General features: G+C 48.4%; 7 protein-coding genes across 7 annotated transcripts; 4 read left to right on the forward strand and 3 right to left on the reverse strand.

Annotated features, from left to right (window-relative positions):
• Positions 1 to 771: 771 nt before the first annotated feature.
• Positions 772 to 2732, reverse strand: ASPWEDRAFT_172010 (acyl--CoA ligase; the record flags this gene model as incomplete). Its single annotated transcript, XM_040830874.1, has 4 exons — positions 772 to 1003; positions 1079 to 1182; positions 1290 to 1578; positions 1672 to 2732. 4 exons carry the CDS (start codon positions 2730 to 2732, stop codon positions 772 to 774), a joined length of 1686 nt encoding a protein of 561 aa, XP_040688859.1.
• A 361-nt stretch (positions 2733 to 3093) lies between these two features.
• ASPWEDRAFT_40372 (nucleoporin) lies at positions 3094 to 9255 on the reverse strand. The gene is made up of 4 exons (XM_040835306.1): positions 9060 to 9255; positions 8059 to 9001; positions 4888 to 7989; positions 3094 to 4835 (listed from the first exon to the last, which is right to left on the reverse strand). The coding sequence occupies exons 1-4, from the start codon at positions 9125 to 9127 to the stop codon at positions 3474 to 3476; spliced, it is 5475 nt and encodes a 1824-aa protein (XP_040688860.1). The 5' UTR covers positions 9128 to 9255; the 3' UTR covers positions 3094 to 3473.
• Positions 9256 to 9412: 157 nt separating this feature from the next.
• ASPWEDRAFT_40373 (bifunctional anthranilate synthase/indole-3-glycerol-phosphate synthase) lies at positions 9413 to 12271 on the forward strand. Its single transcript, XM_040835307.1, has 2 exons — positions 9413 to 9473; positions 9560 to 12271. Exon 2 carries the CDS (start codon positions 9569 to 9571, stop codon positions 11849 to 11851), a length of 2283 nt encoding a protein of 760 aa, XP_040688861.1. The 5' UTR covers positions 9413 to 9473; positions 9560 to 9568; the 3' UTR covers positions 11852 to 12271.
• Positions 12272 to 12584: 313 nt separating this feature from the next.
• Positions 12585 to 14079, forward strand: ASPWEDRAFT_183289 (BRCT domain protein; the record flags this gene model as incomplete). The annotated part of the gene is made up of 5 exons (XM_040831974.1): positions 12585 to 12759; positions 12826 to 13020; positions 13079 to 13138; positions 13202 to 13299; positions 13434 to 14079. 5 exons carry the CDS (start codon positions 12585 to 12587, stop codon positions 14010 to 14012), a joined length of 1107 nt encoding a protein of 368 aa, XP_040688862.1. The 3' UTR covers positions 14013 to 14079.
• A 240-nt stretch (positions 14080 to 14319) lies between these two features.
• ASPWEDRAFT_154848 (snoRNA-binding rRNA-processing protein IMP4) lies at positions 14320 to 15674 on the reverse strand. The gene is made up of 2 exons (XM_040829670.1): positions 15640 to 15674; positions 14320 to 15575 (listed from the first exon to the last, which is right to left on the reverse strand). Exons 1-2 carry the CDS (start codon positions 15643 to 15645, stop codon positions 14679 to 14681), a joined length of 903 nt encoding a protein of 300 aa, XP_040688863.1. The 5' UTR covers positions 15646 to 15674; the 3' UTR covers positions 14320 to 14678.
• Positions 15675 to 22755: 7081 nt separating this feature from the next.
• Positions 22756 to 23625, forward strand: ASPWEDRAFT_51333 (putative C2H2 transcription factor; the record flags this gene model as incomplete). The annotated part of the gene is made up of 2 exons (XM_040837574.1): positions 22756 to 23018; positions 23097 to 23625. 2 exons carry the CDS (start codon positions 22756 to 22758, stop codon positions 23623 to 23625), a joined length of 792 nt encoding a protein of 263 aa, XP_040688864.1.
• Positions 23626 to 25039: 1414 nt separating this feature from the next.
• Positions 25040 to 26008, forward strand: ASPWEDRAFT_172017 (dual specificity protein phosphatase family protein; the record flags this gene model as incomplete). Its single annotated transcript, XM_040830875.1, has 1 exon — positions 25040 to 26008. One exon carries the CDS (start codon positions 25040 to 25042, stop codon positions 26006 to 26008), a length of 969 nt encoding a protein of 322 aa, XP_040688865.1.
• Between the last annotated feature and the right edge of the window lie 251 nt (positions 26009 to 26259).

Genomic DNA, 26259 nt, shown 5'->3' on the forward strand with positions numbered 1-26259 from the left:
GTCTCTCATCCAGATCCACTGTTGAGAATCTCTCTTGTCATTTTTTTCTAACTCCTCGGTCCAGTCTGTCTCAAAAGATGGATCGTCATTCTATCCCAAACTCCTCATCATGCATGGTGGATCTAGTTCAGTGTCTAAGGTAGTCAGTGAGTATGGAGGCAGTAATAGTTAGTCAATTTACATTGAGACAACAACTAATTCTTTTCTTTTCAGCTCGTCTATCTGCAGCCGTCCCAAAAAAAAAAAAAAAAAAAAAAAAAAAAAAAAAAACCCACTCGTTCGTTTACCGGAGTCAATAATGGATTATTTTTTTTAATCAGCCATATCACGCACCATGGACACGTCGAGGGGCAAACGATCAGCCCAGCGTGGCGGTGAAATCCGAAGATCGACTGTGGCGCCGTTGCTTTTCGATCAAGAACTACACACTCACTCTGTATTTTCTTTGGTGAATCTCTACTCCACCATGCCCGATGGTCTGGTTGATGGAAGCCTAAGAGGCCCGAGGGCCCGATCGAGAGGGAAGTGCATCCGCGGTGATTCTATTCGCTTTATCGGAGTATCTGAGCTGTTTCTTTTCCGTACCTGAAGGTATCCACTGTGATCAAATGACCCCTCACTGATAGATATGCATGCAGGCTGATGCAGTTGATCTCGCCATCTTAACACAATACATAGATGGAAACCCCAGTGCGGATTCGTCACTCCAGTTCTTTGCACCAACAAGACGGGATGAAATAAATAAAAAAAAAGCGGGGGAGGGAAAATTATCTATAGTTTGGCCGTGGCGGTCTGCTGTGTCTCTTCCTTGGCTCGATCACGAAGTACCTTGCGCAGGATTTTCCCTGAAGGATTCTTCGGGATTGCATCGACAAAAACTACTCCGCCGGTGATCCGTTTGAAGGCAGATACTTTGCCATCCACGAAGGCGAGAATGTCTTTCGCAGTGGCGGTCTGGCCGTGTGCCAACACGATGTAGGCTCGAGGACGCTCGTCATCGTTGCTATCAGCCAGAGAGCATCAGCTAATAATTTTTTGGACATGTCTCAAGCTAATTATTTCGTGGAGGAACACTTACACTGCCAGGCCAATCACCGCAACATCAGCAACTGCAGGATGCTCTAGCAAGAGAGCTTCCAACTCCGCTGGGGCAACTTGATTGCCCTTGACTTTGATCAGCTCCTAATGGAGAACAGGGTCAGTTATTCTGCATTCACATGGGTAGGCGGGTTGCGATTGGTATGGAATTATCTACGATGCGCGGCAACCAAAAGGGTAGATCTGCTTACTTTCTTCCGATCAACAACATGGAATTTTCCATCGCCATCGACGTAAGCGATGTCCCCCGTTTTCAACCAGCCGTCTGCTGTTTTGGTCTCTCTAGTGGCTTGCGGGTTTCGCCAGTATCCTTTCATGATATTCTGGCTTCGTACCCACAGCTCACCGCGTTGGTTGCGTCCGAGTTCTGTAATGTTGTCCTCGGCCATAATCTTGGCCTCGCAATTGGCATTCAGCTCTCCTACAGATGCTGTGTGACTCTTCTGCGTTGGGTCCCATCCCATAATTGAACATGTGGTCCTGCAATGGTTTCCATATTAGCCTGTAGGCAACCAATTCTTGCCACACACAAAAGCAAGTAAGTAACAGGGGGTAAAAATCGACAGGGCATACTCAGTCATTCCCCATCCCTGTTTGATGTTGATTCGCCCCGGCTCCCAAAGTGCCTCGACCTCTTCACACACTTCTCTTCCCAGAGGCGCTGCTCCACTGCCAATCGTCTCCACGCTACTCAGGTCATACTTGCCACTCTTGACCGCTGGATGTTTAGCCAGCGCGACCACCACCGGTGGAACCAGAATCAGGTCCGTGATGCGGAACTTTTCTATGTACTCGAGCACTTTGATAAAATCAAACTTGGGCATAATGTACACCGGAACCTTGCGTCTCAGCCCAACTGCAATGAAGATGTTCTGCGCCATTGCATGATACATGGGCAGGAAGCAGACCCAGCGGGCCCTGGCCCGTCTCTCCTTGTGATCTGGGTAGAGATAGAACAGATAGTCATACTGCAGCATGTTGGCCACATAGTTCTTGTGTGAGATCTCCACCCCCTTCGGCCTCCCCGTGGTGCCACTCGAATAGTTGAGCGCCAGTGTGCGACTTGCCTTTTCCGGCGTCGACAACTCGTCCCAGGCGAATTGGCTTCCTTCCTCGACGGACGCCACAAGATCCCCCCAGTATCGACACCCCTTCAAGCCTTGACCTCTTCCGTCAAAGATTTCGTTGTTAAAAACAAACACCCGATCCTGCTCTATGCCTGCCATTCGGGCCGCCTCGATGCCCGTGTCCAAGCTGGTATCTGCGCAGATAAGGTAGGTAGACCCGCTATCCTGAAGTTGATACGCCAGTTCTCGAGCGACAAATGTAGGATTGGCACCCGAAAAGATGCCGCCAGCCATGATAACCCCCATAAACACGACGGGGAAGAACAAATCATTGCCGGAGAAGAGCAACACCCGATCCCCCGTCTGGAGGCCAGATTTTCGCAGGCCAGCCGCAAACCGTTGGCACCATAGCCGGTAGTCATGAATGCTAAAGTAATGCGTGTCTGGTCGAGCTGCCTCGGAGAAGCATCGATGTGTCTTGGACAGAGGGCGCGTGGGCGACGTAAACAGCTGCGAAGCCAGGTGAGCGTCGGGGATATCGACGTGCCAGCGGGATTTGAACGGCATATTTGCGTTGATTCTCAAATCGTATAATTGATAGATGTCAGTCTCTTTGTCCTGCAGTCAAGAAAGGGGAGTCGGTGTAAGATATACGGCCAACAAAGGAAGAACATCCCCTCCGGTCTTACGGGGAAACAGATCGACCTTGTTAGATTTTGTGTTCCCAAATCCCCCCATTATCCAGCACAAACCCTCATAAATCCATCATAACCAACTGGATGAACCCCCGCAAGCCGGCTTATCCGTCTAGGTAAGCTCCAGGGTGTCCCACATCGTTCATGGCTGGGATAGAAGCTCTCCCCGCATTTTCCTGGAGTCGTGTCGGTTATTCCCAGCAAAATGAGGGGAAATCCCGAGGTGGTCGGCCTGATGACCTCGGACAAAATAATGGTCTCCTTACTATAAGTAGGGATGATGATGTATGTGTGGAGCAGCAATGCCATCATCTTTTTGATCTATTGACTGCATGGTGAGATGTCAGTCTTGTGTGCTGTCCGGCATCCCGAGACAATAAACCCCTGTCTGATATAGAATCAATAGATCCAACTAAATAAAAAAAGTACATACTATCGAAGGTTTGTTTAAAAAGAAACAGATGCAAATGCTATTTATCCAATATATTTTACACTCCACCGTCCATATTTCGTAGAGCATGAAATGAAATAGCTAATGATGAATACCTCAAGGTATGAAACGGAATCACAAAAAACCCCAAACGACGGCTAAAATGCTATAGGAAAAAAATCATTACGCCTCCTCGCCCCCAAGACAAACCAGTGTCGCCTTCAGTTCATTCGTGATCTTCTCCTCCAGCCGGTTCTCGGCCCCAGATGCGCTGTTGACCGGTTTCTGTCTCAGCATCTCCACTTCCTTGTCGCTTGTCGCCACAATGCGTGTCCGAAGACTCTGTTTTCGCCCTAGGAGCTCTTCAATATCTTCCTTCACTTGCACCTTGTCCCACTTGATCTCCTGGATTGACTGGGCATCCACCCCAACGCTGGCTCCGGCTTCTCGGAATCGGTCGAGGATGAAGCAAATCAAGGAAAGCGAGTAAGCTTCAGACGCCATGCTGAGGGAGATCCTTCGGACCGCAGGCGTGGATGTGACTGTTGTACGACCGGCAGCAAACGCCTCGGCCGCCCGGGTAAGCTGACCCTCAAACTGGTTGAGGAAGGCTGCTACTTCTGGTGCGGTTCGAATAACGTTATAGAGCATATTCAAGCACAGTGGTAAAATACCGCCCGTCCAGATGGTATATAGTCTGGGCACTGGGTCGAATGGACCAAATCCTTTTGGCTGGCGGAGGATGTTTGTTAAACGGCATGTCGAAAGCCTCATCAGCACCCCCTCGACGGCCAGATGTTCTGTCAGCATCGGCAGGGTCGACAACTTGACTAGGAACGCAATACTGAGATCTCCATAAATTGGATCACCCGCCACTGCCAGTTGATCGGCCCATGAAAACAACGATGTAGCATGTCGAGCTGTGTCGTTATCCTCAATATGGAATACGATATGCTCATACAACCGATCTGCGTTCTTAACTTGCAGTGAAGTCTGCAGGATTGCAGTTAGGATGGCAAAGTCTTTTGGTGTGCACTTTTGCGGCTGGTCATGTAGGTAAGTCGTCAGAGATTTGAAACCCTGTGCCACGACTGTCTTCACGATTTCAACGACGAGCGTCAAGTCAGACGAGATCTCTGCTTTCTTGGTCAGAGTCTCGGGCGCGGTTCGAGATGGACCGTCGACATGGAACTGAAGAGCGAGGAATAGCACATTGAGTAGAGACCGATAGTATTCCGTGTCGTCGTTCACCAGCGCATCTTCATACGTCGCACGGCGAGTGCGCATTGCTTCCCAAACCACAGCAAGGAGACCAAAAACTTCCGCGCCTTTTGCCCCTACCTCGACAAGTCGTTGAAGCAGAGCCTGAGCAAATTCCACTCGAGTCTGCTGGATCCTCTCGAAGATTGGCTCTTGTGGGACATCTCTGGTGTTGGCGACAAGGCAGTTGCGTACAACCAGCGCCATGGACTTTTGGACTTCACGGTCGGTCATGAAGTCCACGCAATGCTCAATAGCGAAGAATTTCCAGCTATGAAGAAGACTCTATAGGAAACTAGATTAGACACCGCATAAAGCAATTGTTTGCTTGACTTACCACTTGTGCCTCAACAAGAGACAGGTTAAGATTTGCTCGTTCAAACTCTTGAGCAAACCCTTGGTTTCGCGTTCCGGCCCAGGCAAAATCATACGAAAGGAGTTTTCTGCCCAAATTAATATCGTAATAGTACTCAGAGCCCAGAGAGCGAGTCTCTAAAGACGTTCTTTTGAAGTCGAGGAGCTTGCACCCGTTGTATCTCCTCTCAAAGTTTCTCTTCAAGTTAGCGTGTAGCGAGGCATTGTAACCCGAGACTTCAACGGCATCTTTCGCGAACCAAGATACAAGTGGGATGAGTGTCTTGAGAAAAGTTCGATCCTGCATTTCTTTTGCGGAATGCAAGTAGACCGCACAGATGTCTGCAACAACCGCTGCTATTCTTGTGGTGAAGATTTGGTTCACAACTGACAAGCTGGCTATCTTCAATTTTGAGACATAACTCACGAGACCGTTAAAGAAATGGGGATGTTTCCTCAATTCGGGAGTGGCCCACGGCCAATTCTCCTGGGCATGAGAGACGAACTCGAGCAATAAAAGAGCTTCTTGGAGATCGATCTGTTCGATATTCGAGAGTTTATCAAGTGCGATCTGCAAGAACGGTGCACCTCTCATAGCCGGCGCCTTTTGAGCATCAGGCTTCTTCAATGACTCTCGAGGAGACGATCCTGTGAGAAGATAGACCGAAAGCCATTGCTGACGTTTACTGACAAATGTTGACAGTAATCGCCACACAGCAAGCAAAAGTGGTTGGTCACTTAGTGGCTTGTCAAATTGCGACAATACATCGAGGAAGAGACAAGACGAGTCTGCTCCCAAGTGACCAACCAAAGACGGTGGCTCGTTCACAGGATCCGAAGCAGCACTTGATATGAGGACATTGAGCAGCGAAATGACTGTTAGTCGGTAACTATCATGTAGTGCATATAATTTAACAAGGACTGGAGTTGCCTTGAATAGTTGATCTTCTAGCACTGAGGCTGGGTATTCTCGAAGATGGGCGGCTTGTATTAATTTGACTGACAGCTCAAGAGTCGATTGCACTTGGTTCTCCACGAGCATCATGTAGCGAAGGTATAGAGTGGGTGGGGTTTGAAGGCCATCGACAATCAGTCGGAGGATCGGATTGAAAGGCAGATCGGCAACTGATTGTGGCCGCAACACGTCCATAAGGTATGCTGCAGATGCAGAAAAGACACCAGTAACCTTTGCTTCCAATTTTGTCATGCCATCTGTACCATACGTGTAATACAGTACTCTTTCAAATGTATTAGCAAGGGCGGTGTTTATCTTCAGTCTCTGTTCCGGTGCGTTGAATCGCCAGTTGATGTTGCTATTGTAAATCTCAACCATTGTACGGACGAAGTTAAGAAGAATATTCCTCATAATGTGGGAAGGAAGACCAGCACTCCAGTCGGAGGTTGTTGCTGATCGACCTGCAACGCTGTTTGGACTTTTCCTCAGCAATGCACGGGAGGCTGCATCGTTGACAACAGTTTCAAACAAGCCCACGCAGCTGAGGAGGAAGGGATAGTCGCCCGATGTTACTTCCATTGAAGAAACAACCGCAGTCATCGTGCCTCCTTTCCCGTCAGATCCAAGCAAGCTGCTTCGAGCGAGTAAAGGCCACACTCTGCCAGGCAGAATTGCCACGAGTCCGCGAATAAAGCGCAAGCTAGCAATTGTAGACTCTAACAATTTTTCTGATCCAGCTCTAGGGCCAATGCCCTGCAAATTGCGTTCAAAGATCTCAAATATCAGTGAGACAATGTCACTCTGGCGAGATAGGCCATCACTCGCCATCTCCAAAATCTTCTTGGCGCCCAGATTAGCGTCATCCTCTGTTTGTGCATCTTTGGCAGCGATCAGAAGATCTGCTAGCAGCCCTATGATATCCGCGATAGAATCATCATTCCATCCCGAGGAGTATCCGCCAACCTCATTCCATTCCTCAAGCAGACTTCCAAGGTAGCTCAGAAAAGAGTACTGGTGGTGCCACATCACCACTGCAGGCCTCGACTCGGATACCACTTGACCAATGGTTGAAGGTGGAAGTTGTGAAGAGCCAGTGACAACCAAAGCATTGCTTTCAGGATGATCGGCTATTTGTCTTCTGGGGGCAGAATCGAACATTGGAAGTGATTGAATGAGGGAGACGAAATTTGCATTCTCGTCTTCTCGGACTGTTTCATAACCTTGAAACTCTGGCGGCACAATTTGAGTGAAAGTGTTCATATTCTCGAGTTCTCCGAGGATTTCAGGTAGGCCATCCGAGTTCACTAGATCTTTGTTGACGAGAGCCCGGCAGAGTTTCAAGAAAGGAACAGTTTCGTATGGAAACCGGGAGCGTGCTATGCGAAATATATTGTCCATCAAAAGAGCATCCTTCATAAAGATACATTTAGGATCATTAGTGGAAGCTGAAATGGTATCCGGGCACCATGCGGATTCTGGGGGTGGTCCGGTAAGAATCGCTAGGACTGATTCCACGATCTCGGGGGAATAGTCCAGGTACACAATCGCTACTCGAACAAGATCCAAGAGTGCGACGCGAACCCATTGGCTTGTCAGGAGATCATCAATTGCTGATGTCGCTCCAACTTTGGTAGCCAGCGCGATGACGGTTTCGAATACCGTCTCTTTCATTGCGTCCGAAGTGAGGAGAGCGATTGTTTCATCAGCGGTATATCTGGGAGTCCGAGCGCATTCAAGCAACTCTTCATATAACGAAAGTTCCGAGCCTCCGCCTGGGCTTGCATGGGGGGTATTCGACTGAAACGAATCGACTGCACTGTGAAATTGTTCGAGCTCCCGTGTCTCTTTATCATTGAGTGCTAGCTCTCTCATGGTGTGCAGAACTAATCCCCATGAAAACGCTGCTGGATGCGCAGTTTTAAAGTCCACACAGGCAGTCATGAATAAATCATTGAGCTGGGAAATGTCATTTTTCGAGAGGAAGTAGTGCGTTTTAGTAGATGTATCTTGCTCTGATGGGGTTTTGTTGATAATGAAAGGTATAGAAAGCGGCAATTTCAAGAAGGTGAGGGTTGTTAGAGATACAAGGGCCTGAAGAGGTAGCATTACTTCCATAGGGTTTTGGCATGGCTGTCACATAGTTAGTCAGACTCTGAGATGCCCACAAGCTAGGAGAGGGCGGGTAGAAAAACGACTCACGACTTGGAGGGATTCCAGGAAGCTATAGTTGGCCATGAGGCGAAGCCATGATAGTAAAAGATCCGCGGTAGGGATTTCTGTAGATGCTTGAAGCTCGAGGAACAAGATTTGCAGGATATGCACTATTTCCTCCGTAATAATTGTCCTCCACACATCTTCCAGCTCCTCGCTGCACTCGGCTGCCCCTAACCAACCACCATCTCCTTCCAATGCAGATAACCGATCGCGCACAGCGTCAATGCATTTTTGAAGAAACTGGCGCCAATAATCCCCGCTTGACTCGTCTTTGTAAATGGCTTCTCCTAGCTTACACAGCGAACGTCTCCTATCGCTTCCATCTTTCTCGGAAACCGGAGGTTCATCCTGGGTACTGTCGTGCAAAGACAGAGCAAAAAGCTTGCGGGATGTTTTTACAACATGGCTTCTTTCCGAAAGGTATAAATTGCGCAGTCGAAAACGCCTGCTTTCTTCGGAAGCAAAGCTAGAGTTGTCCTCGCGACCTGGTTTCTGCCTGAGGATTTCAGTAAGATTCGGGCCGGCTAGCGACACACGAAAATTATCAGCGCCGGTGGCACTTTGGACACTGGTGGTCTCCTCATCAGAGAACCGGGCCAGAAGACGCGCAGATGGGCGACTCTGCCATTCTAAAACCGCGATTCGTAGGGCCGTGATTTCGTCGATGCCAGCTTTTTGACTCAGCCACAAGGCATCGGCCTTGACTTCTTTCAAATCATACGAAGCTTGGGTAGTAGTCTCTGCGTGGATTGCGGCGGTTTTCGATTCGAAATCCGTCTTTGTTTTCGTCGATGGGGCGGAGAAGGGATTTAAGCAGTTCGATAATAAACTGACGCTCTCTGGATGCGATAAAAAGGCATGGAGACTGCCCGCGTCGTCAACGTCATCTTCGGGGTTGCACGTATAAAGGAAGGCTCTCCTCCAGGACCTAATATCCCATTAGCACTTTGTTCTGTCTCATGGTTGGTAGCAAAGTAAGCGCGTACAGAAGCTGGACGTCCCCGGAGAAGCACTTGTCCAGGGACGGAAAATAGGCTTCCGGGACAGGAGCCATTGACGGGACAATTATATCATTATAGACACCACAAGAATTGGAGAAAATATGCAGTGGGGGAGGAAATCCCGACAAAGCCTCGTGGTCAAAAAAAAAGTGATCACGAAGAGAGCTTCAGTTGACGGCGGCCGCCCAAAAGAATATTCAAGGAGCGCTCTAGAGGTCAACAATAAATGCCTATTAGGGTTTAGCGCTGGGCGGTGAGATGCCATTTTGCACTGTTTGACAGCCCTTCCCGTTTAGGAAAGACTCCCGTTTCTTTTCTCCTCCAGAGCTGAGTCAAGTCGAGGGACTCCTCTTGCAGTTGGATTGTCCATTACGTATCCCCATAATTAACATTGGGAAGGTCAGTAATGGATATTTTTAACCCCCCATAGCCTGGTGCTTATATTTTTAGTTTCTTCAATCTAACGCTCGTTCTCTGAAATATAGATCGCGATCATGGCCGATCTCGTTGACCACTCCCCCCACCATCCCACCAAAGCTGCCAAGCTGGGCAGCGCCTCGAATGTAATTCTCATTGACAATTACGACTCCTTTACCTGGAATGTCTACCAATACCTTGTGCTGGAAGGGGCCACAGTCTCGGTGTTCCGTAATGATGAAATCTCTCTGGAAGATTTGATTGCAAAGAAACCGACTCAGCTGGTTATCAGCCCTGGTCCGGGCCATCCCGAGACGGATGCCGGTATTAGCAATGCTGCAATCAAGCATTTCGCTGGTAAAGTGCCAGTATTTGGAGTCTGCATGGGTCAGCAATGCATGATCTCATCCTTTGGCGGAAAGGTTGATGTTACAGGCGAGATCCTGCATGGCAAGACCTCGGAAGTGAAACATGACTCCCGGGGCGTCTACGAAGGATTGCCTGCATCTTTCGCAGTGACCCGCTATCACTCACTTGCCGGAACTCATTCCACGATTCCTGACTGCCTCGAAGTATCCTCTTGGGCCCAGTTCGGTGGCGATAGCAGCAAGACCGTCATCATGGGTGTTAGACACAAGCAGTTGGCTGTTGAGGGTGTCCAATTCCACCCTGAGAGTATTCTCACTGAATATGGACGAGCCATGTTCAGGAACTTCCTCAAGCTTACATCGGGCACCTGGGAGGGTAACAACAAGTCGTCAGCCCCGAAAGATGCTTCAAGCGGCCCCGCCAAGCCGGGGAAGAAGATCTCCATCCTTGAGAAGATCTACGACCACCGTAAAGCTGCAGTTTCCGCCCAGAAGACCATTCCTTCGCAAAGACCGGAGGATCTCCAGGCCGCCTATGATCTTAATATCGCACCTCCCCAATTGTCGTTCCCCGCTCGTCTCAGGCAATCACCCTACCCTCTTTCGCTTATGGCAGAAATCAAACGGGCTTCTCCCTCTAAGGGTATGATCGCAGCATCAGCCTGTGCTCCTGCTCAGGCTCGGGAATATGCAAAGGCTGGAGCTAGTGTCATCTCTGTGCTCACGGAGCCCGAGTGGTTCAAAGGTAGCATTGATGACTTGCGTGCTGTTCGCCAGAGTCTAGAGGGTCTGACTAACAGACCTGCTATTCTGCGGAAGGAGTTTGTGTTTGACGAGTATCAAATTCTGGAGGCACGTCTGGCAGGAGCTGACACTGTTTTGCTCATTGTGAAAATGCTTAGTGTTGAGCTCCTTACAAGACTGTACAATTACTCCCGTAGTCTTGGGATGGAGCCTCTTGTTGAAGTCAACACCCCCGAAGAAATGAAGATCGCCGTTGACCTTGGTTCCGAAGTTATTGGTGTCAACAACAGAGATTTGACAAGCTTTGAAGTGGATCTCGGCACTACCAGCCGACTGATGGACCAGGTACCTGAAAGCACAATCGTGTGTGCTCTTAGTGGAATTTCTGGCCCCAAGGATGTCGAAGCTTATGAAAAGGAAGGCGTTAAGGCTATTCTTGTCGGAGAAGCTCTGATGCGAGCGCCTGACACTTCCGCATTTGTCGCAGAGCTTCTGGGTGGAACCACTGAGAAGCTCCCCAAGACAACACACAATTCCCCCTTGGTCAAGATCTGTGGAACTCGAACTGAAGAGGGGGCCAAGACAGCCATTGAGTCTGGTGCAGACCTTGTCGGAATTATCCTCGTTCAAGGGCGGAAACGAACTGTCCCAGATGATGTTGCTTTGCGGATCTCCCAGGTTGTCAAATCAACCCCGCGTCCGACTGCCCTATCCAAAGACACATCGGCAAATGCCGCCTCTGTTGATTATTTTGATCACTCTGCCGAACTTCTGCGCCATCCTAGCCGGGCTTTGCTTGTTGGTGTTTTCCTGAATCAACCGCTATCATACGTTTTGGCTCAGCAGCAAAAGTTGGGGCTGGATGTTGTACAGTTGCATGGATCTGAACCATTGGAATGGGCTAGTGTGATACCAGTGCCTGTTATTCGCAGGTTTGGCTTAGACGAACCTGGACTCGCTCGAAGGGCTTACCACACTTTGCCATTGCTGGATTCCGCATGGGGAGGCTCTGGTGAATTGCTAGACCAATCTCGTGTGCAAAAAGCTTTGGACCGTGACGACGGCTTGCGAGTCATCTTGGCTGGTGGCCTGGGTCCTGATAACGTTGTTGATACTGTCAAGAACCTGGGCAAATCCGGGCAAAAGGTGGTTGGAGTGGATGTCAGCTCGGGGGTAGAAACAGACGGGTCTCAAGACCTGGACAAAATCCGTGCATTCGTCCAAGCAGTGAAAGGCTTGCAGCTATGATTTTCTGGGGCTAGGTATGATTCAACACACACCTTCATGTGTTTAGAGCAGAGCATTGTTGTTTGTCCAACACATCTATGATGACGATCTTTCATGAACTGAAATGCTTCAAAATCTCGGGCTTTTAATTTCTTTTACATCAACTTTCGGGTATGCCATGACTGCATTATACGCTTTCTAAGTAAAATTATGGTCTCGGATTTCCTGTTTCATGTCTATGATATCCTTCTTGTAGCCTCAGATAGGTCTTTCAATCCACCCTGTGGACTCTTCTTTGCACTTTGACCGTGTTCTATTAAACTCATCATCGAAGATGCTCAGTCGTGAGCCCTATTTAATTCTCCATTCATCCAAAGCAGATCAACACAGGCTGAAGTGAATAGCTCGACGTTAATTCCCGAGGAATGCAGTAGATCAAAGACAGTATCAAGACCAACTTTCCCTCACTTCAGTAAAACCTCATCCCAAGCTTACTTTCAGAGCAACACTGCTTCTGAAGCTATTCCACTGCGGCCTCACTTCAACAATTCTCTTGATTCAGATAACCTTCCTACTTCTCTCTACCTATTCGCTCCTTCAGACTATTTAATCCTTCGTCTTTTAAAGTCAACTCTCTCCAATCTCTTCATCTCACCCAACTCTCTTACCCTCTACCATCGAATTCCATATCACCCAGAATCCCATCTAAACCCACAACACACCTAACACCCCTCACCCCTTTAGCCCTTGAAGCATGGCAAAGACATTCGAAAAGGTTCACGCGTGTTCCGTGGGCAAATTTGAAGGAAATACAGACAAGATACCTCTATGGGTCAGAAACAATGGGGGAGTTTACTCCAAAGTCATGAACGAAGACGTAACCCATTTGATTACGACAATAGACGCATACAAGAAGAACGGCGAAACTGGTATTTATTCTCAAAACTCCACAATATTCTCCTGGAGATCACGGTTTTCTAATGGTATTGGGACAGTCCGAAAGGCGAAACGATTGAGAACCGTGAAGATTGTATCGTACGAGTGGATCGCGGACTCATTGACATCCAAATCGCGCAAGCCAAAGCAAGAAACTCCGTACCTTTTAGAAAACCTCGTTGGAGATACAAAGATAAAAGGGGGAACTGCCAGCAAATCCAAAACAAGGGCACCGAAGCCAAAGAAGAAGAAACGTGAGTATTGTTTCCCTTTGTCTTGGTGATATATTTCTGTACTGATGCTCGAGCCAAGAAAAAACCCAGGATATCTTCGATAGCAATTGCCGGGCATCAAAGGCCAGAACAGAAGCCTGTACGTATTCAATGCCCAAAAAACGGTATTAAGATCATAAGTTGATATCCTGGAAACTGGAAGTGAACTATCACCCTTACCTCGACTTGGACTCTGGAGAACCCTACTATGCCACACTTGTACGGCCACTGGCCAAGTCCAAAGAAAGATTCCAGCTCAGAGTGAGTGTCTCTAAGCTATATACCTACCATCAATATGATTGCTTTCACATCGTCTGATGTTTTCTTGGTCGTCGAATAACACAGCCATTATTGTTCAATGCCTCCGTTAGAAACCACATGCTAAGTCCAACCAGATCTACGAATCAAACATCGAGCCGCGGAAATATGCCACCCATGTTAAATATAGCAGGACTGGCAAGTCGGATGCCGAGCTTCTCGCTCCGCTTGGGAGCACACGAGAGCTTGCCTTAAAGGCATTCAAGGGCTTCTTCAGCCAAAAGACAGGAACGCAATGGGAAAAAAGATTCGAACATATACAACCGCAACCGAAACAGGATTCCGAGGGCAACGTATTGCCTGTAAATCAGGGATGGTTTCGTCACGAAGTTCAGACATCAGTTCTGGCAGGCTTCCTCCGACACGGGCCAACAGATGCACGCGAAAAAGAACAGGCTCTACAAGGCGATGACCATTCGACTGTACATTATCCCGAGCATAAAACTGTGAATTCTGCAAGGGAAGACGAAGACCAGATCGATCAAAACGAGGGGTCAGAATATGGGGATGCAGCAGAGCACCTCGAAGAACCCGATGCCTCTTCTGTGAATAAAATGCCAGCAGAGCCAGGTAACTCGGGGGAGAGTGAAAGCAGTGAGCCTCCTAAATACTCCGAGTGTGTGAACAATGTCAACCCGCGTTTTCACGCTCAGTGATACTATATGGCGAGATATCGTTTTTTATCTAGGGCTAAATCTTCGCAGTTACTGAGAATCTCGATGCCCCATATGTTCTGGATTTTCTTTATTTTCTCCTTGCTTCTTTTCATGTCTCGATCGAGAATCCCTTTTAAGGAAGCTTTTTGAATGTCTTTTTGGTTACATGCAACTTGGATGGAAGTACGAGGCCATATAGGCAAATACTACATGGATTTCTTGAACATATCCAGGTGGGGATATACATGCATAGGAACTTTTGTGCCCGAAGCTTTTCAGTTTTCCTTGTTTTTATTGCAGGGTTTATGACTTAGCAGTTAGATGGTTTTCTTTATTCTGTGCTCGCAATACAAAAGCCCGTTGGTGGCAATGCATTCTCCAGGTTACTACGAACCCCTCGAGAAATACCGACAACAGGTGTCTATTCCTAAGGAGCCAGTTAAATGCAATTCAGTATTTCACTTATGTGATCGAGAAGAATAGAGCAGGATGAAATAAGATATCAACTTTTTTAAATTGGGTATACAGATAAGGAATGCCAAACTGCCAAAAATATTGACCCTCTAATTCCCCTTCAAACACCTTGTGCGCCAAATCATACTTTTCTTTACCTCCATAAAAGAAACAATTATACATGCAGCCACTGAGATGCTAAACCGTAGGCTCTCAGAGGTAATCCTTCTTTTTGCTGGTCCTTGTGTATTGCGTGAGGGCCCATTCAACATCTCCACTGGAGCCTTTCTCCATCGAGCCTCCCCGGATCTCAAATAGTCTCATTGTCATTCGCGGTCCGACTTCTGCCAGTTCGACGTCCTTGTATCCAGTCTTCACGAAAACGTGGTGTCGCACTTCAATGCTGTCCTCTTTGTTGACAAAGCTGACGACACGGTTGCCGACCTTGCCAGCCTCACGCGGCGGGAAAAGATGCTTCAGGACTTGAACCACACGGGCACCCAGCTTGGTTGTGAATCCCTCAAAGACCAAGTGAGGGTAGCTCTCCGAAACGGTTCCCCGAGCGGCGTTGGGGATATCGGCTCGAAGAACAACATTGTGCAAAGAAAAGCTGGCTGTCGGGCCGTGGGGAAGGTGCGAAATTGTCATCGCAGTAGGGGTACCACGGTGCTCGTGAAGGAGGATCATGTCTGTCATTGCTGCGGCGTTTGCGCTGGACACGAGATCTGGAAGAACGAGGTTTCCACGGTTCAAGCGGATGGATGTTGGAAGAAGCAGGCGAACCTCTTTGGCAAATGTGCCTAGACGAACAGAAGGAGAACGGGAAGTGGTGACGATGGGACGGGGGTCGATGATTCCAGAGGTTAGGGCATATTCATCGTCGACATCCAATGCATCCGGGTCCTGGTCTTTCTTATCTGCCGACGCAGGCATTGATTCGTCATATTTGAAGTCTTCACGAAGAGCTTTGTCATCGGCGATGGAGGGATCAAGAGGTTTTCCGGAGGCCAGAGAAGCCTTCAGCTGGGCTCGTTTTTCGGCGATAGAAGCATCGCGGAGAAGCAGAGCTCTCCGGTAGAGGTAATCCCGACGCTCACGGGCTTGACGACGCTGTAAGAGAGTTAGTAAATGAATTTTTGCTCTTGCTATAGCCTCCTTTGTAGATATCACTCACAAGCATCTTGAAAATGTGTGTCTGGTTCTTCGAAGTGGTTTGTCTACATTTTGGAGAAAAGCGGGCAACTTTTTTTTTCTGGGAGCAAACTGCGTCTGTGGTCCGCCTGGGCCACCCGATTGTGTGGGATTTGGCGGCAAAACGTCCGATAAATCGATCGACCGATCGCAAAACCACCCACTCGCGGAGACCAGGAACTCAGCACATCCTGATATCAGGACAAATCGACTTTCTTTTGTCGGGTGCCGTGGCGACTGTGGGCTTCAGTGGAATTGAAAAATTTGCCTCTCAATAGCATGTATGTGTTCCCGCGGACCGGGGCTGCTTCCCCTCATATCTTGGTGAATGAATGCAATGGTTGCTGAGACAGACCGGACTTAGTTACTCATTCTTTCGCCCTCCACTATTGTGACACGCTCGATCATTTCGATTGACAGGACGGTACTTTTCTTACTTTCTAATTAGGAGGACGGCCGGATTGTTCCTTTACACTCTCTTCTTCGAAACTCTTATCCCAGTCTCGACGTAATAGAAGTCCGTGCATGACCGACTCATTCTAATTTTCGGTGGATTGGGCATTCTTCGCCTTCGGATATTGCTTTGATTTATTCGACTGTTTTACCGTTTATTAAACACTCAAGATGGATGGAAACCACCACACTGCGTCGCCTGCAGGTGATGATAGGGCTACAACAGATTTGGAAGAGAGCACACTCAACATGTCTGGAGCACCCCGTCCGCGACGACATGACGATGATGATGAGGGTTCGGATATTCTCGGGGATGACGATGCAGAAAGTACGACCAGTGCCCACCTTGGTGAGAATACAAAAGGCCAAGGGAAGGTAGAGGAAGAAAAAGAGCTTCCCCCACATGCATGCGCGTGAGTACCACGGGTTTTCTCGATCCTTGAAAGAGGGTTTAAGGAATATTATTTGTTTTGCTAACAGTAACCTTTCTCTGCCTTAGGTATTGCGGTATCCATAATGCAAGCAGTGTTGTCAAATGTTTGGGTTGCACCAAATGGTTTTGCAGTGCCCGTGGCAACACTTCCTCCTCGCACATTGTCAACCATCTTGTCCGAGCTCGGCATAAGGAAGTTCAATTACACCCTGCCTCATCACTAGGCGATACGATCCTGGAATGCTACAACTGCGGCACGAAAAATGTTTTCCTCCTTGGTTTCATCCCAGCAAAATCAGACACAGTTGTTGTTCTTTTGTGTCGACAACCTTGTGCGGCCATGCCGTCATCAAAGGATATGAACTGGGATACATCTAGATGGCAACCGCTTATCGAGGACCGCTCTTTTCTGCCGTGGCTTGTGGCTGCGCCTTCCGACCAGGAACAGCTTCGTGCACGCCACTTGAGCCCGCAATTGATTGCCAAGTTGGAGGAAATGTGGAAGGAAAACTCTCAAGCGACATTTTCGGATCTCGAGAAGGCCACAGCAGTCGATGACGAACCCGCTCCAGTTCTCCTGCGTTACGATGATGCTTTCCAGTACCAAAATATCTTCGGACCCCTTGTGAAGATCGAGGCAGACTACGACCGCAAGCTGAAAGAGTCTCAGTCACAGGATGGTTTAATTGTGCGCTGGGATCTTGGTCTTAACAACAAGCATCTCGCAAGTTTCATTCTTCCGAAGCTTGAGCTTGGAGATGTGAAACTGGCTGTTGGTGACGAAATGCGCCTGAAGTACAGTGGTGAATTGCGGCCCAAGTGGGAAGGAGTGGGATATGTTATCAAGATTCCTAACAACCAATCCGATGAAGTAACCATTGAATTGCGTTCGAAGGGAGATCACAAGTCCGTTCCAACGGAATGCACCCACAATTTCACTGCAGACTATGTCTGGAAGTCAACCTCTTTCGACCGTATGCAGCTCGCCATGAAGACCTTTGCCGTTGATGAGATGAGTGTGTCTGGTTATATCTTCCATCGCCTCCTTGGACACGAAGTGGCAGCCGCGCCGATGAAGACTCAAATGCCCAAGAAGTTCAGTGTTCCTGGTCTTCCGGAACTCAACGGTAGTCAGATCAATGCGGTCAAGAGCGTTCTCCAGAGGCCTCTAAGTTTGATCCAAGGTCCCCCCGGAACCGGAAAGACAGTCACATCTGCTACGATCATCTACCACCTTGCGAAGATCAATGGAGGTCAGGTTCTGGTTTGCGCTCCTTCCAACGTTGCGGTAGATCAGCTGTGTGAGCGTATCCACAGGACTGGCCTCAAGACAGTGCGTGTGACAGCCAAGTCTCGTGAGGACGTCGAGTCCCCTGTTGGCTTCCTCTCCTTGCACGACCAAGTTCGCCAGAATGACACCAACATCGAACTCAAGAAGCTCAATCAATTGAAATCTGAACTGGGTGAATTGTCCAGTCAAGATGAAAAGAGGTTGAAACAACTTACTCGTTCTGCTGAGCGAGAAATCTTGAACAACGCCGATGTCATCTGCTGTACTTGCGTTGGTGCAGGTGATCCTCGTCTTTCCAAACTCAAGTTCCGAACTGTTCTTATCGACGAATCCACACAGTCAGCAGAGCCAGAATGCATGATCCCGCTTGTTCTTGGCTGCAAGCAGGTCGTTCTGGTTGGTGATCACCAGCAGCTGGGACCTGTTATCATGAATAAGAAAGCGGCCAAGGCTGGTCTCAACCAGTCACTTTTCGAGCGGCTCGTTATCTTGGGCTGTTCCCCCATCCGTTTGAATGTGCAGTACCGTATGCACCCGTGCCTTTCTGAGTTCCCGTCGAATATGTTCTATGAGGGGTCTTTGCAGAATGGTATCACGTCCCTTGACCGTCTTCGCCGTGACGACTTCCCGTGGCCAATCAGTGACAACCCCATGATGTTTTGGTCAAACCTGGGCAATGAAGAAATTTCGGCGTCCGGAACATCGTATCTCAACCGTACAGAGGCGACGAATGTGGAGAAAATTGTTACTCGCTTCTTCAAGGCGGGCGTCAAACCGCAGGACATTGGTATCATTACTCCCTATGAAGGTCAACGTAGCTACATTGTCAGCTCCATGCAAGCCAACGGTACCTTCAAGAAGGAACACTACAAGGAAATCGAGGTCGCTTCTGTCGATGCTTTCCAAGGACGAGAGAAGGACTTCATCATTCTCTCCTGTGTTCGTTCGAACGATCATCAGGGTATTGGTTTCTTGAGTGATCCGCGCCGTCTCAACGTTGCACTCACCCGAGCGAAGTATGGGTTAGTCATTCTTGGAAATCCAAAGGTGCTGTCCAAGCATCCCCTCTGGAACTGTCTTCTTCAGCATTTCAAGGAACGCCACTGTCTTGTTGAAGGACCTTTGTCCAATCTTCAGGAATCTCTGATTCAATTCAGTCGCCCCAAGCAGGCTTACAGAGGTCCTCAACGTTTCCAGATGGCTTATAACCATGCGTCCAATGTCACCAGTGGTATGATGAATGGAAGAAATGGTAGCCGGAACGACTATCACGACTCTGGATCGGTAGTTGGTTACATCCCTGATGACGTTTCTTCGGTCCACTCTTCAGCCCTTGGTGGTGTTGGAATTCCTTCTGGCTACCCTCCGATGTTCCAGAACTTCGCAGATTCTTGGCCTTCCCTTCCGGGTGGTCGTCGGCCCAATGGTAACAAAGGAAGAGGAGCGCCGAGTGTTGCTGGAGAGTCTGTTGCAGCTACCGAGTCCGATGTTACGGGAAGCATCATTGATGGCAAGAGTGTTGACCAAGGTGGTGTGAGCCTTGCTGGATTGAGCATCAATGATATGAACAAGCAACCCAGTCTCAGCCAATCCGATCGACTGAAACGCTACGTGGAATCCGGTGGGCGGGAACCCTACAAGACGGGAGTCCCTGATAACGGCAGCATCTTCGGAGGCAGCTCTGCTAGCATCCGTGTTACACGTGGCATCCCGGGTCACATCCAAGATGATGACGATGCCCGCAGCGTTTCCACTGCGTTTGCAAGCCAGGTTGGGGGTAATTACGATTGATCTTGATTCGTCAATATCCTAAACCAGCAAGAGTGGTGCCCAAAGCCAATATTTGTTCCCATGAACTAGAAAGAAAAAATCATTGTTCTCGGGAATGGTTTGGGTTGCTTCTGCCATGGCTTTATGTCTTGGGAACCCGCTCTCATTGTCGATCGTCTCGTTGGACATGGCAAATTTCCTTTTATGCCTCGATAGGACAGCCACGGTGAGAGTGAACTTCCCGGTGCTCTACATTGCAAACCAGCTGGGGTTTCTTGGGGCTCTTCTACTTGGGGAGCTTCTGTCAATAGATAACCGCTGCGATTCACAAGGCAAAGGATGTTATTTGTCAGTTGGAAGAGTTATCGCATCCAGTATTATTTACGGCACGGGATCATGTACCATCGCGGACTACAGCGACTGCTTGGTATCTGTCGGTATAGTTATACTCAAAGATTATGGTCACCTACCGGTGGTCTGAGTCCGTGAAACACCTCGTGCTTTTACATGCTGGATTTTACGCTCCTGTTCGGCCATTCTGAGGATGCCGACGAGTCCAATTTCTCCACGAACGGGTGGACAAGAGTGGACTCATCGTGGAAGATGCCATGGACTCTTCTTTCTTGTTGTCACTTACTATTTTTATCTTCATCCCTGTTGATTCCTTTTCTAGTTTTGCGGCCTTTTCATGGCGATGCAGAGATTGCCTTGAATCCATCTGGACCTGGTGACGAAGAGGATGTTCAATGGGCATTGCTCAGGATCTACTTCTTCTAGCCAACCTCAGCGTCAGACTGGGTCTGCTTAGGCCTCGTTGACAATGCTACTTGGTGCAGGATTCAGATTAGCCGTTACCTTTACAAATAAATCCCACTATGTCACTCGTTCTCCTATCTCTTGTAAGATTGGCCAGTCTAGGGGCCATCCTTGAAGCCGTAGTTACATCGCCTGATGCTTCCAGAAGATCCTAGTCTAATGATTCCATGTAGAATGCATTCTTTGTTTCCATTATCCCCCACAGATCCCTGAATCCTTTCTTGGCCTTGCAACGGAATTCTCATGCGTGGGTCTAACGGCCGAGGGCTTCAACAAATCGAATGACTGCGGCACTGTTAATCCTGCTATTTATAAACAAGAATCCCCTCAATTTCCTCAAGTCCCTCAAGTGAACGACTTGATAGACTGCATAGAATACTTGAGAATACTAGGCATCCACGAATCTGCAGACTTGGCATGGTCTAATATATATCTTCTCAAAGGGCCCCAAAGGAAGATCTATGCACCTTGACCCTGGCTTCTGCATACTCCGCCACCTTCGTTTTTCGTTGACCAGCATTTTGCACCTATCGCTAGACAAAAATGGGAAAAAGAAGCATAACTAAGGTTGACTGACATCTCCACGGGGCCTCTGAGACAACCGACGATAGCAAGTCGCAACACCTAGGGCATCCCCCCCGAAACTCCCGCCATTCTGGCACGCTGCGCCACGATATGAGGGGGATCGACAAATTTTATTCATCCTACTGCTTTTTCCTGTGCAACGCTGAGCATTCTCATTCTCCAATTTTTGAGCGCTGAAATTGAGATGCCTGATGTGTGACGCAATCGATTTTCTGGGTTTATTCTCCGGTTGCTATTATCGTTGAGTAAGGGTATTGTATACATGTTGGCGGAGGCGACAGGAAGGGTCTTTCTTGTACGAGATCCATCGTGGCTTCTACTTGATATTATTCGTGCGATACAAGTCAGTTGCCTTGTTTTCTATCCTTGAAACAGTGTTGCAACCCCTGGGGATAGAAAAATCGGCATCGGCTATGGCATGGTTGCGTCCATGGTGAGATCGCTTCACTTGAGATCTAGTTTGATATCAAACTCAAGCCAAGTCATCAACTGGCATGCCTGGATTGGATGGATCGCCACTACGTCGGACACGTTGGCAGAGGTCGTCCATGAGATTCAATTGCACTGTTTCATCCTGGACTGGCGTGGGTTATAGCACCAGACTCAGGTCCCAACCACCTGCAGGTTTGCCCCCCTTAACCCCCTAAACCGGTCTACAGCTCTTTTTCGTAGACACTTGTTGGTAGCCCTTTTTCTTTTCTAGGCTAAGGCAACATTCTGGCAGCAACGAGATCAAGATTGGGCGACAAATCCTGTGTTTGATGGCGGATGTTTGGGTAGGGATCGTATAAGTCGGTGACCCCGATACGGCCTAAACAAACGTCAAGGCATCGACTAGTTCAGTTAGATTTGCGAGATCGTGCAGACCCAGCTAGAAACCAAAGTTAATCCCAACCACTGAGATGGTGGGCGAGTGTGGTCTTCTCGTCCGAAGCCAACCTGCGGTAAAGGGGATCGACAGCGAGATGTGGCTGAAGAAAAGTCCCGTGACTCAGACGGAGTGGCGCATTATAACAACATGCTCCGCCGGTATAATAATAACAACCAACTGAAGTCATGCAATGCCCCAAATAATAATGAGAGATTCATAATCACCATTCCTAGCGAGATATCTGGTTGCCTGACTTGTATCTCCATGACTCACTGCCGCCATAGCCCGAGAGATCTTGTCCCCTAGCTCTGCCTCAGATCGGTGCACTAGACTACACCACGTCTTTTGCTACCTACGCCTCGTTTACCACGTTGCAGGCACTGACGCTATTTTTTTTAGATTTTTAGTTCCATTTTATTTTATTTATTATTATTATTTTATTTTTTTTTCCAAATCAGTCCAGTTTTCCATGAGATATTAATATAAGAGCACATCCCCGGTGGACCAGCCCATACTATCACCACACATACAAGACTCCTTGCCTCGTCCAACTTTGGTGCCTTATTTGCCGCTGCGCCTCGAAGTGGCGTTTTGTTGTTTTTTTCGCCCACGCAAGCCGATCTCGCTTAGTCACCACTAGCTCGCTTGTGGATGCCTTGCGACCTGAAAAATTTGGCGCTCACCTCATTTCCCGCTACATCCTAACAGTGCCACACCCCCCGACATATATTGGCCTTGCTGCCTCGATTTTTTTCCGTCTTTATTTCTGCCTCAGTATTCAGGAAACATTCAGATCACTTGATTTTCCCAGTTATCTCGAATTCCAGCTACGACCACCCCCCCACCTGACACGACGGCGGGGTTTCAATTGCGATACGATATGGGCGACGGGACTGATTATCCAAGTCCACGAAGCGAAGGTCCTGGTGGGCCAACATCTGTTCTCGTTACTGCCCAAGAATCTCTTTCTCCCGCGTCCAAAATGAATGAACAAATGTCTCCTGGTTTTGTCGAGGGAGCTCGCCCGCGACTGTCGGTGAGAAGAGCGCGGGATCCACCGAAGAATCCCGCAGGCCAAATCTACTGCGACCATCCAGAGTGCCAGCAGGCTCCTCCGACTTTCCGTCGTCCGTGTGAATGGAAGTAAGTGCTACTTGATTGATTTCATTCCTGTTTTGCCACCCATTGAGTCTCTCAGAGCTAACCATGGCGCGTCTATAGTAAGCATATGGATAAACATGATCGACCTTACAAATGCATGGAACCGGGGTGTGATAAGGTCCAAGGATTCACGTACTCTGGTGGACTATTGAGGCACCAACGCGAAGTGCATAAAAAGAATGTCAATGCCAAGAAGCCTCTGATGTGTCCGTACGCCGACTGCAACCGCAGTACAGGACACGGATTTACGCGCCAAGAGAACTTGAAAGAGCATCTGCGCCGTCGCCATATGCACACCGAGAATGGCACGTCACCCGAGCTTCCTCTGGTACCAACAGCGGAGCTCGATGAGACATCGCCTCTCCCGACCTCCATCACAGCACCTCCGCCTCTCAAACGGAAACGCGAGTCGATTGAAGATGTTTCTGTTACGATGCCGGACGAGGAGGATAATGGCGTTGACCTGCACAATGAACTCAAGAGACTGCGGCGCGAGGTTCAAGAAAAGGACCGTCGGCTGGAGGAATTGGAGCGAGTTGTCGCAGGGCTGCAGCAGGCCATCCCCCAACCTTCCGTTCCACAGGAATGAACCCACAGGTTGAATCTGCTCCATTTCGGTGCTTGCTCCTCTCTTTCATAATCGTTACTCGTTCTTTGCATCTTGTGGGCGTTTTATTTTGTTCAGAATACGGGCCTTGAGTTTGCGTTCCAACGTCTGCAATATCAGTGGAAGTTTTAAAGTGGGTCGGTCTATCTCAGATGCGCAATTGATTTACATATGGCACCCTTTCGCAGGAAACGGGGAGCTCTGAAGAGTATGGCGTTTGCTTGCCAGTCGATGATACGGACCAGGTGGTGTTTTTTACGGTGGTCTCCCTTTTGTCTCTCTTGAAATATACCCAGGCGTTTTGACACAAATGTTTCCTTTGTCCCCTTTCCAATGTTACCAAGTCTTTGCTCCAATACTAAAACCTAGAATCTTGTCTCGGTGCCTATCTTTCTCAGTCAACCGAGGATGGAGATCCTTGGTCATAAAACAGTATTGTTTTTTTGGCCTCGAACTATCTGTATTTAAACAATAGTCTATTAAACACAGTCAACATGTGACACCAGCCTGTTCTTGTGGAACCTTGGACATTCTCGTGGATCAACAATGACTCCTTATGACTCTTATATCGCCATGACTCTGAGTCACACTTAGGTTACATAACCTTAATCACGCGTTGACCACACTTCTGCCTGGTTATAGATTAGAAATAAAATATATAGTCATGTGATGGTTTGTATAGGCAAAAGCTGAGGCAGTAGCTTCTACTAGAGGCTGTCTAGATCCCGATCCTCAGCTTCCCAGTAGACTTTGAGTGATATGCAGTAGCTCATGGATACAGCTCCATACCAGCACAGCTGAAGTGTACTGTGGCAAATATATAATGATGGATGCCATCAATGTCCTTGTTTTGGATGCCTTAGATAATGCCATTGTTGACGTCTGAAGGATAGATGACTAATACAACTTATGTCTAGCTGAGTAATCGATCATAAATGATGATCTACTCTTCCACCAGAAAGTGGTGACTTAGGCAACGACTGCCTCATCAGTCCTCGTCTGCCTGGAGCAACCATGGCGTATTGAATTCTTATCCAAGCCAGTTAAATATTCACAGCCCTGGGCTTGAAAAAGGCCAAGAAAGAAAAACAGAATTGAACTGACTTGAAAATTGGCATTCATCATGTGTGTGGTGTCCTGTAAATCTCACATCACAACTTGTCAGTGACTGCCAATCTCTTTGTCTCTTTTGATAATCTCTCCATTGTGCATGGATTCGCCTAAACCAAGGTTTCCTGGCAAAGTCTGAATTGGGAAGAGATTTTTCACTTCGTATTCTTCGGGCCCCTCCTGGTTCAGGCCTGTGGAGACTATCTCCGTCTCGCGGAAAGCAAAAGCAAGAGCAATACCAGAAGAATTTACCAGCGTTGAGCCAAAGGCGCGCGGGGTTTTGAAGATGGCCTCATCTTCGCGTTGCAAAGAGGTCCCAATGAACCAACAGGGCCTCTCTACATATGTTCCAACCTACGAATACACACCAGGAGCCGTTCAACCGCATATATCGATAGCTCCTCCACCAATATTCGACGACGACAATCTATGCAACAAGGATCCAATTAGCCCGGCTTCTCATGAATTCCAAGAGGGAGATTTTGTCTGTCCTGGATTTTTCGAAAGGGTCGACTTGGACTCTTTTGTCCACCGGTTCCAGGCCCAAGAGTGGAATTACGAAATGCGCAGAGAGGCCCAGGCTATACTGCCTTTTCTTTATCTAGGCCCGCTGGCGTGCTTGAGAGATAGGATTTACCTCGCAAAGGAAGGATTTACTCTACTACTCGCCATTCGAAACAAACGATCAGCACAGGCACGTCTGGTTTCCGGGGAAAGGGCAGCGGCAGAGCTGGGCATTGAGGCGGATTGTGTGGATGTGGACAATAACCAAGAGCTGATATCCGCCTTCCCCCGTGCGATCCGGCGTATCAACGATCACATCTCTTCCCCTGACATGGGACTATCTGAAATACCACACCAGAAGAAAATCCTCGTGTTTTGCGAGTCGGGCAACGAACGCTCCGCGACTGTCATGATAGCGTACATGATGGTGATGCTTAACCTAGACGTCTCCAATGCCCTTCATGTTGTCCAGCAAAGGCGGTTCTGTGTTTCCATCGAAGAGCCATTGAGGCAGCTGTTGGCATTCTTTGAATCGATTCTCGTGGCTAAGCGGGATGTGGAAAAGGCTAAACGTGCAGCTATTGCGAACTCGAATCTGGCCACGCCCCCGATGCAAATTTCCAAAAAGAGAAGTTTCGATGATCGGCATGGTGATGAGACCATGAAAGACGATGACATGGAGATGGATGAGGATGGAGATTTGGCTATTGATAGAAGACCCATGGCACCGTTCCGGGACCGTTGGGCATAGTCAAGCTCTTTGTTTATGGGGTGGTTGCTTGCAAGCGATTGTGTGCGTTTTTAGACTTACGGGGGTTCTTTTCTGTTTCTTGTTCTTCTTCGCTTCCGTCTCCTTATGAAGATACCCAACTGGAGCTTGTGTATGATGGTAGAGGCAATATCCAACAAAGCTTGCTTATTTCCTTGATTTTAATGTGAAATTCAACTGAATTTATTTTTGAAAAGAGATGCAGCATTTGCTTTCTAGCTTATTCAAGATGA

The sequence above is a fragment of the Aspergillus wentii genome, assembly GCF_001890725.1.
Source record: "Aspergillus wentii DTO 134E9 unplaced genomic scaffold ASPWEscaffold_4, whole genome shotgun sequence".
Taxonomy (NCBI): domain Eukaryota; kingdom Fungi; phylum Ascomycota; class Eurotiomycetes; order Eurotiales; family Aspergillaceae; genus Aspergillus; species Aspergillus wentii.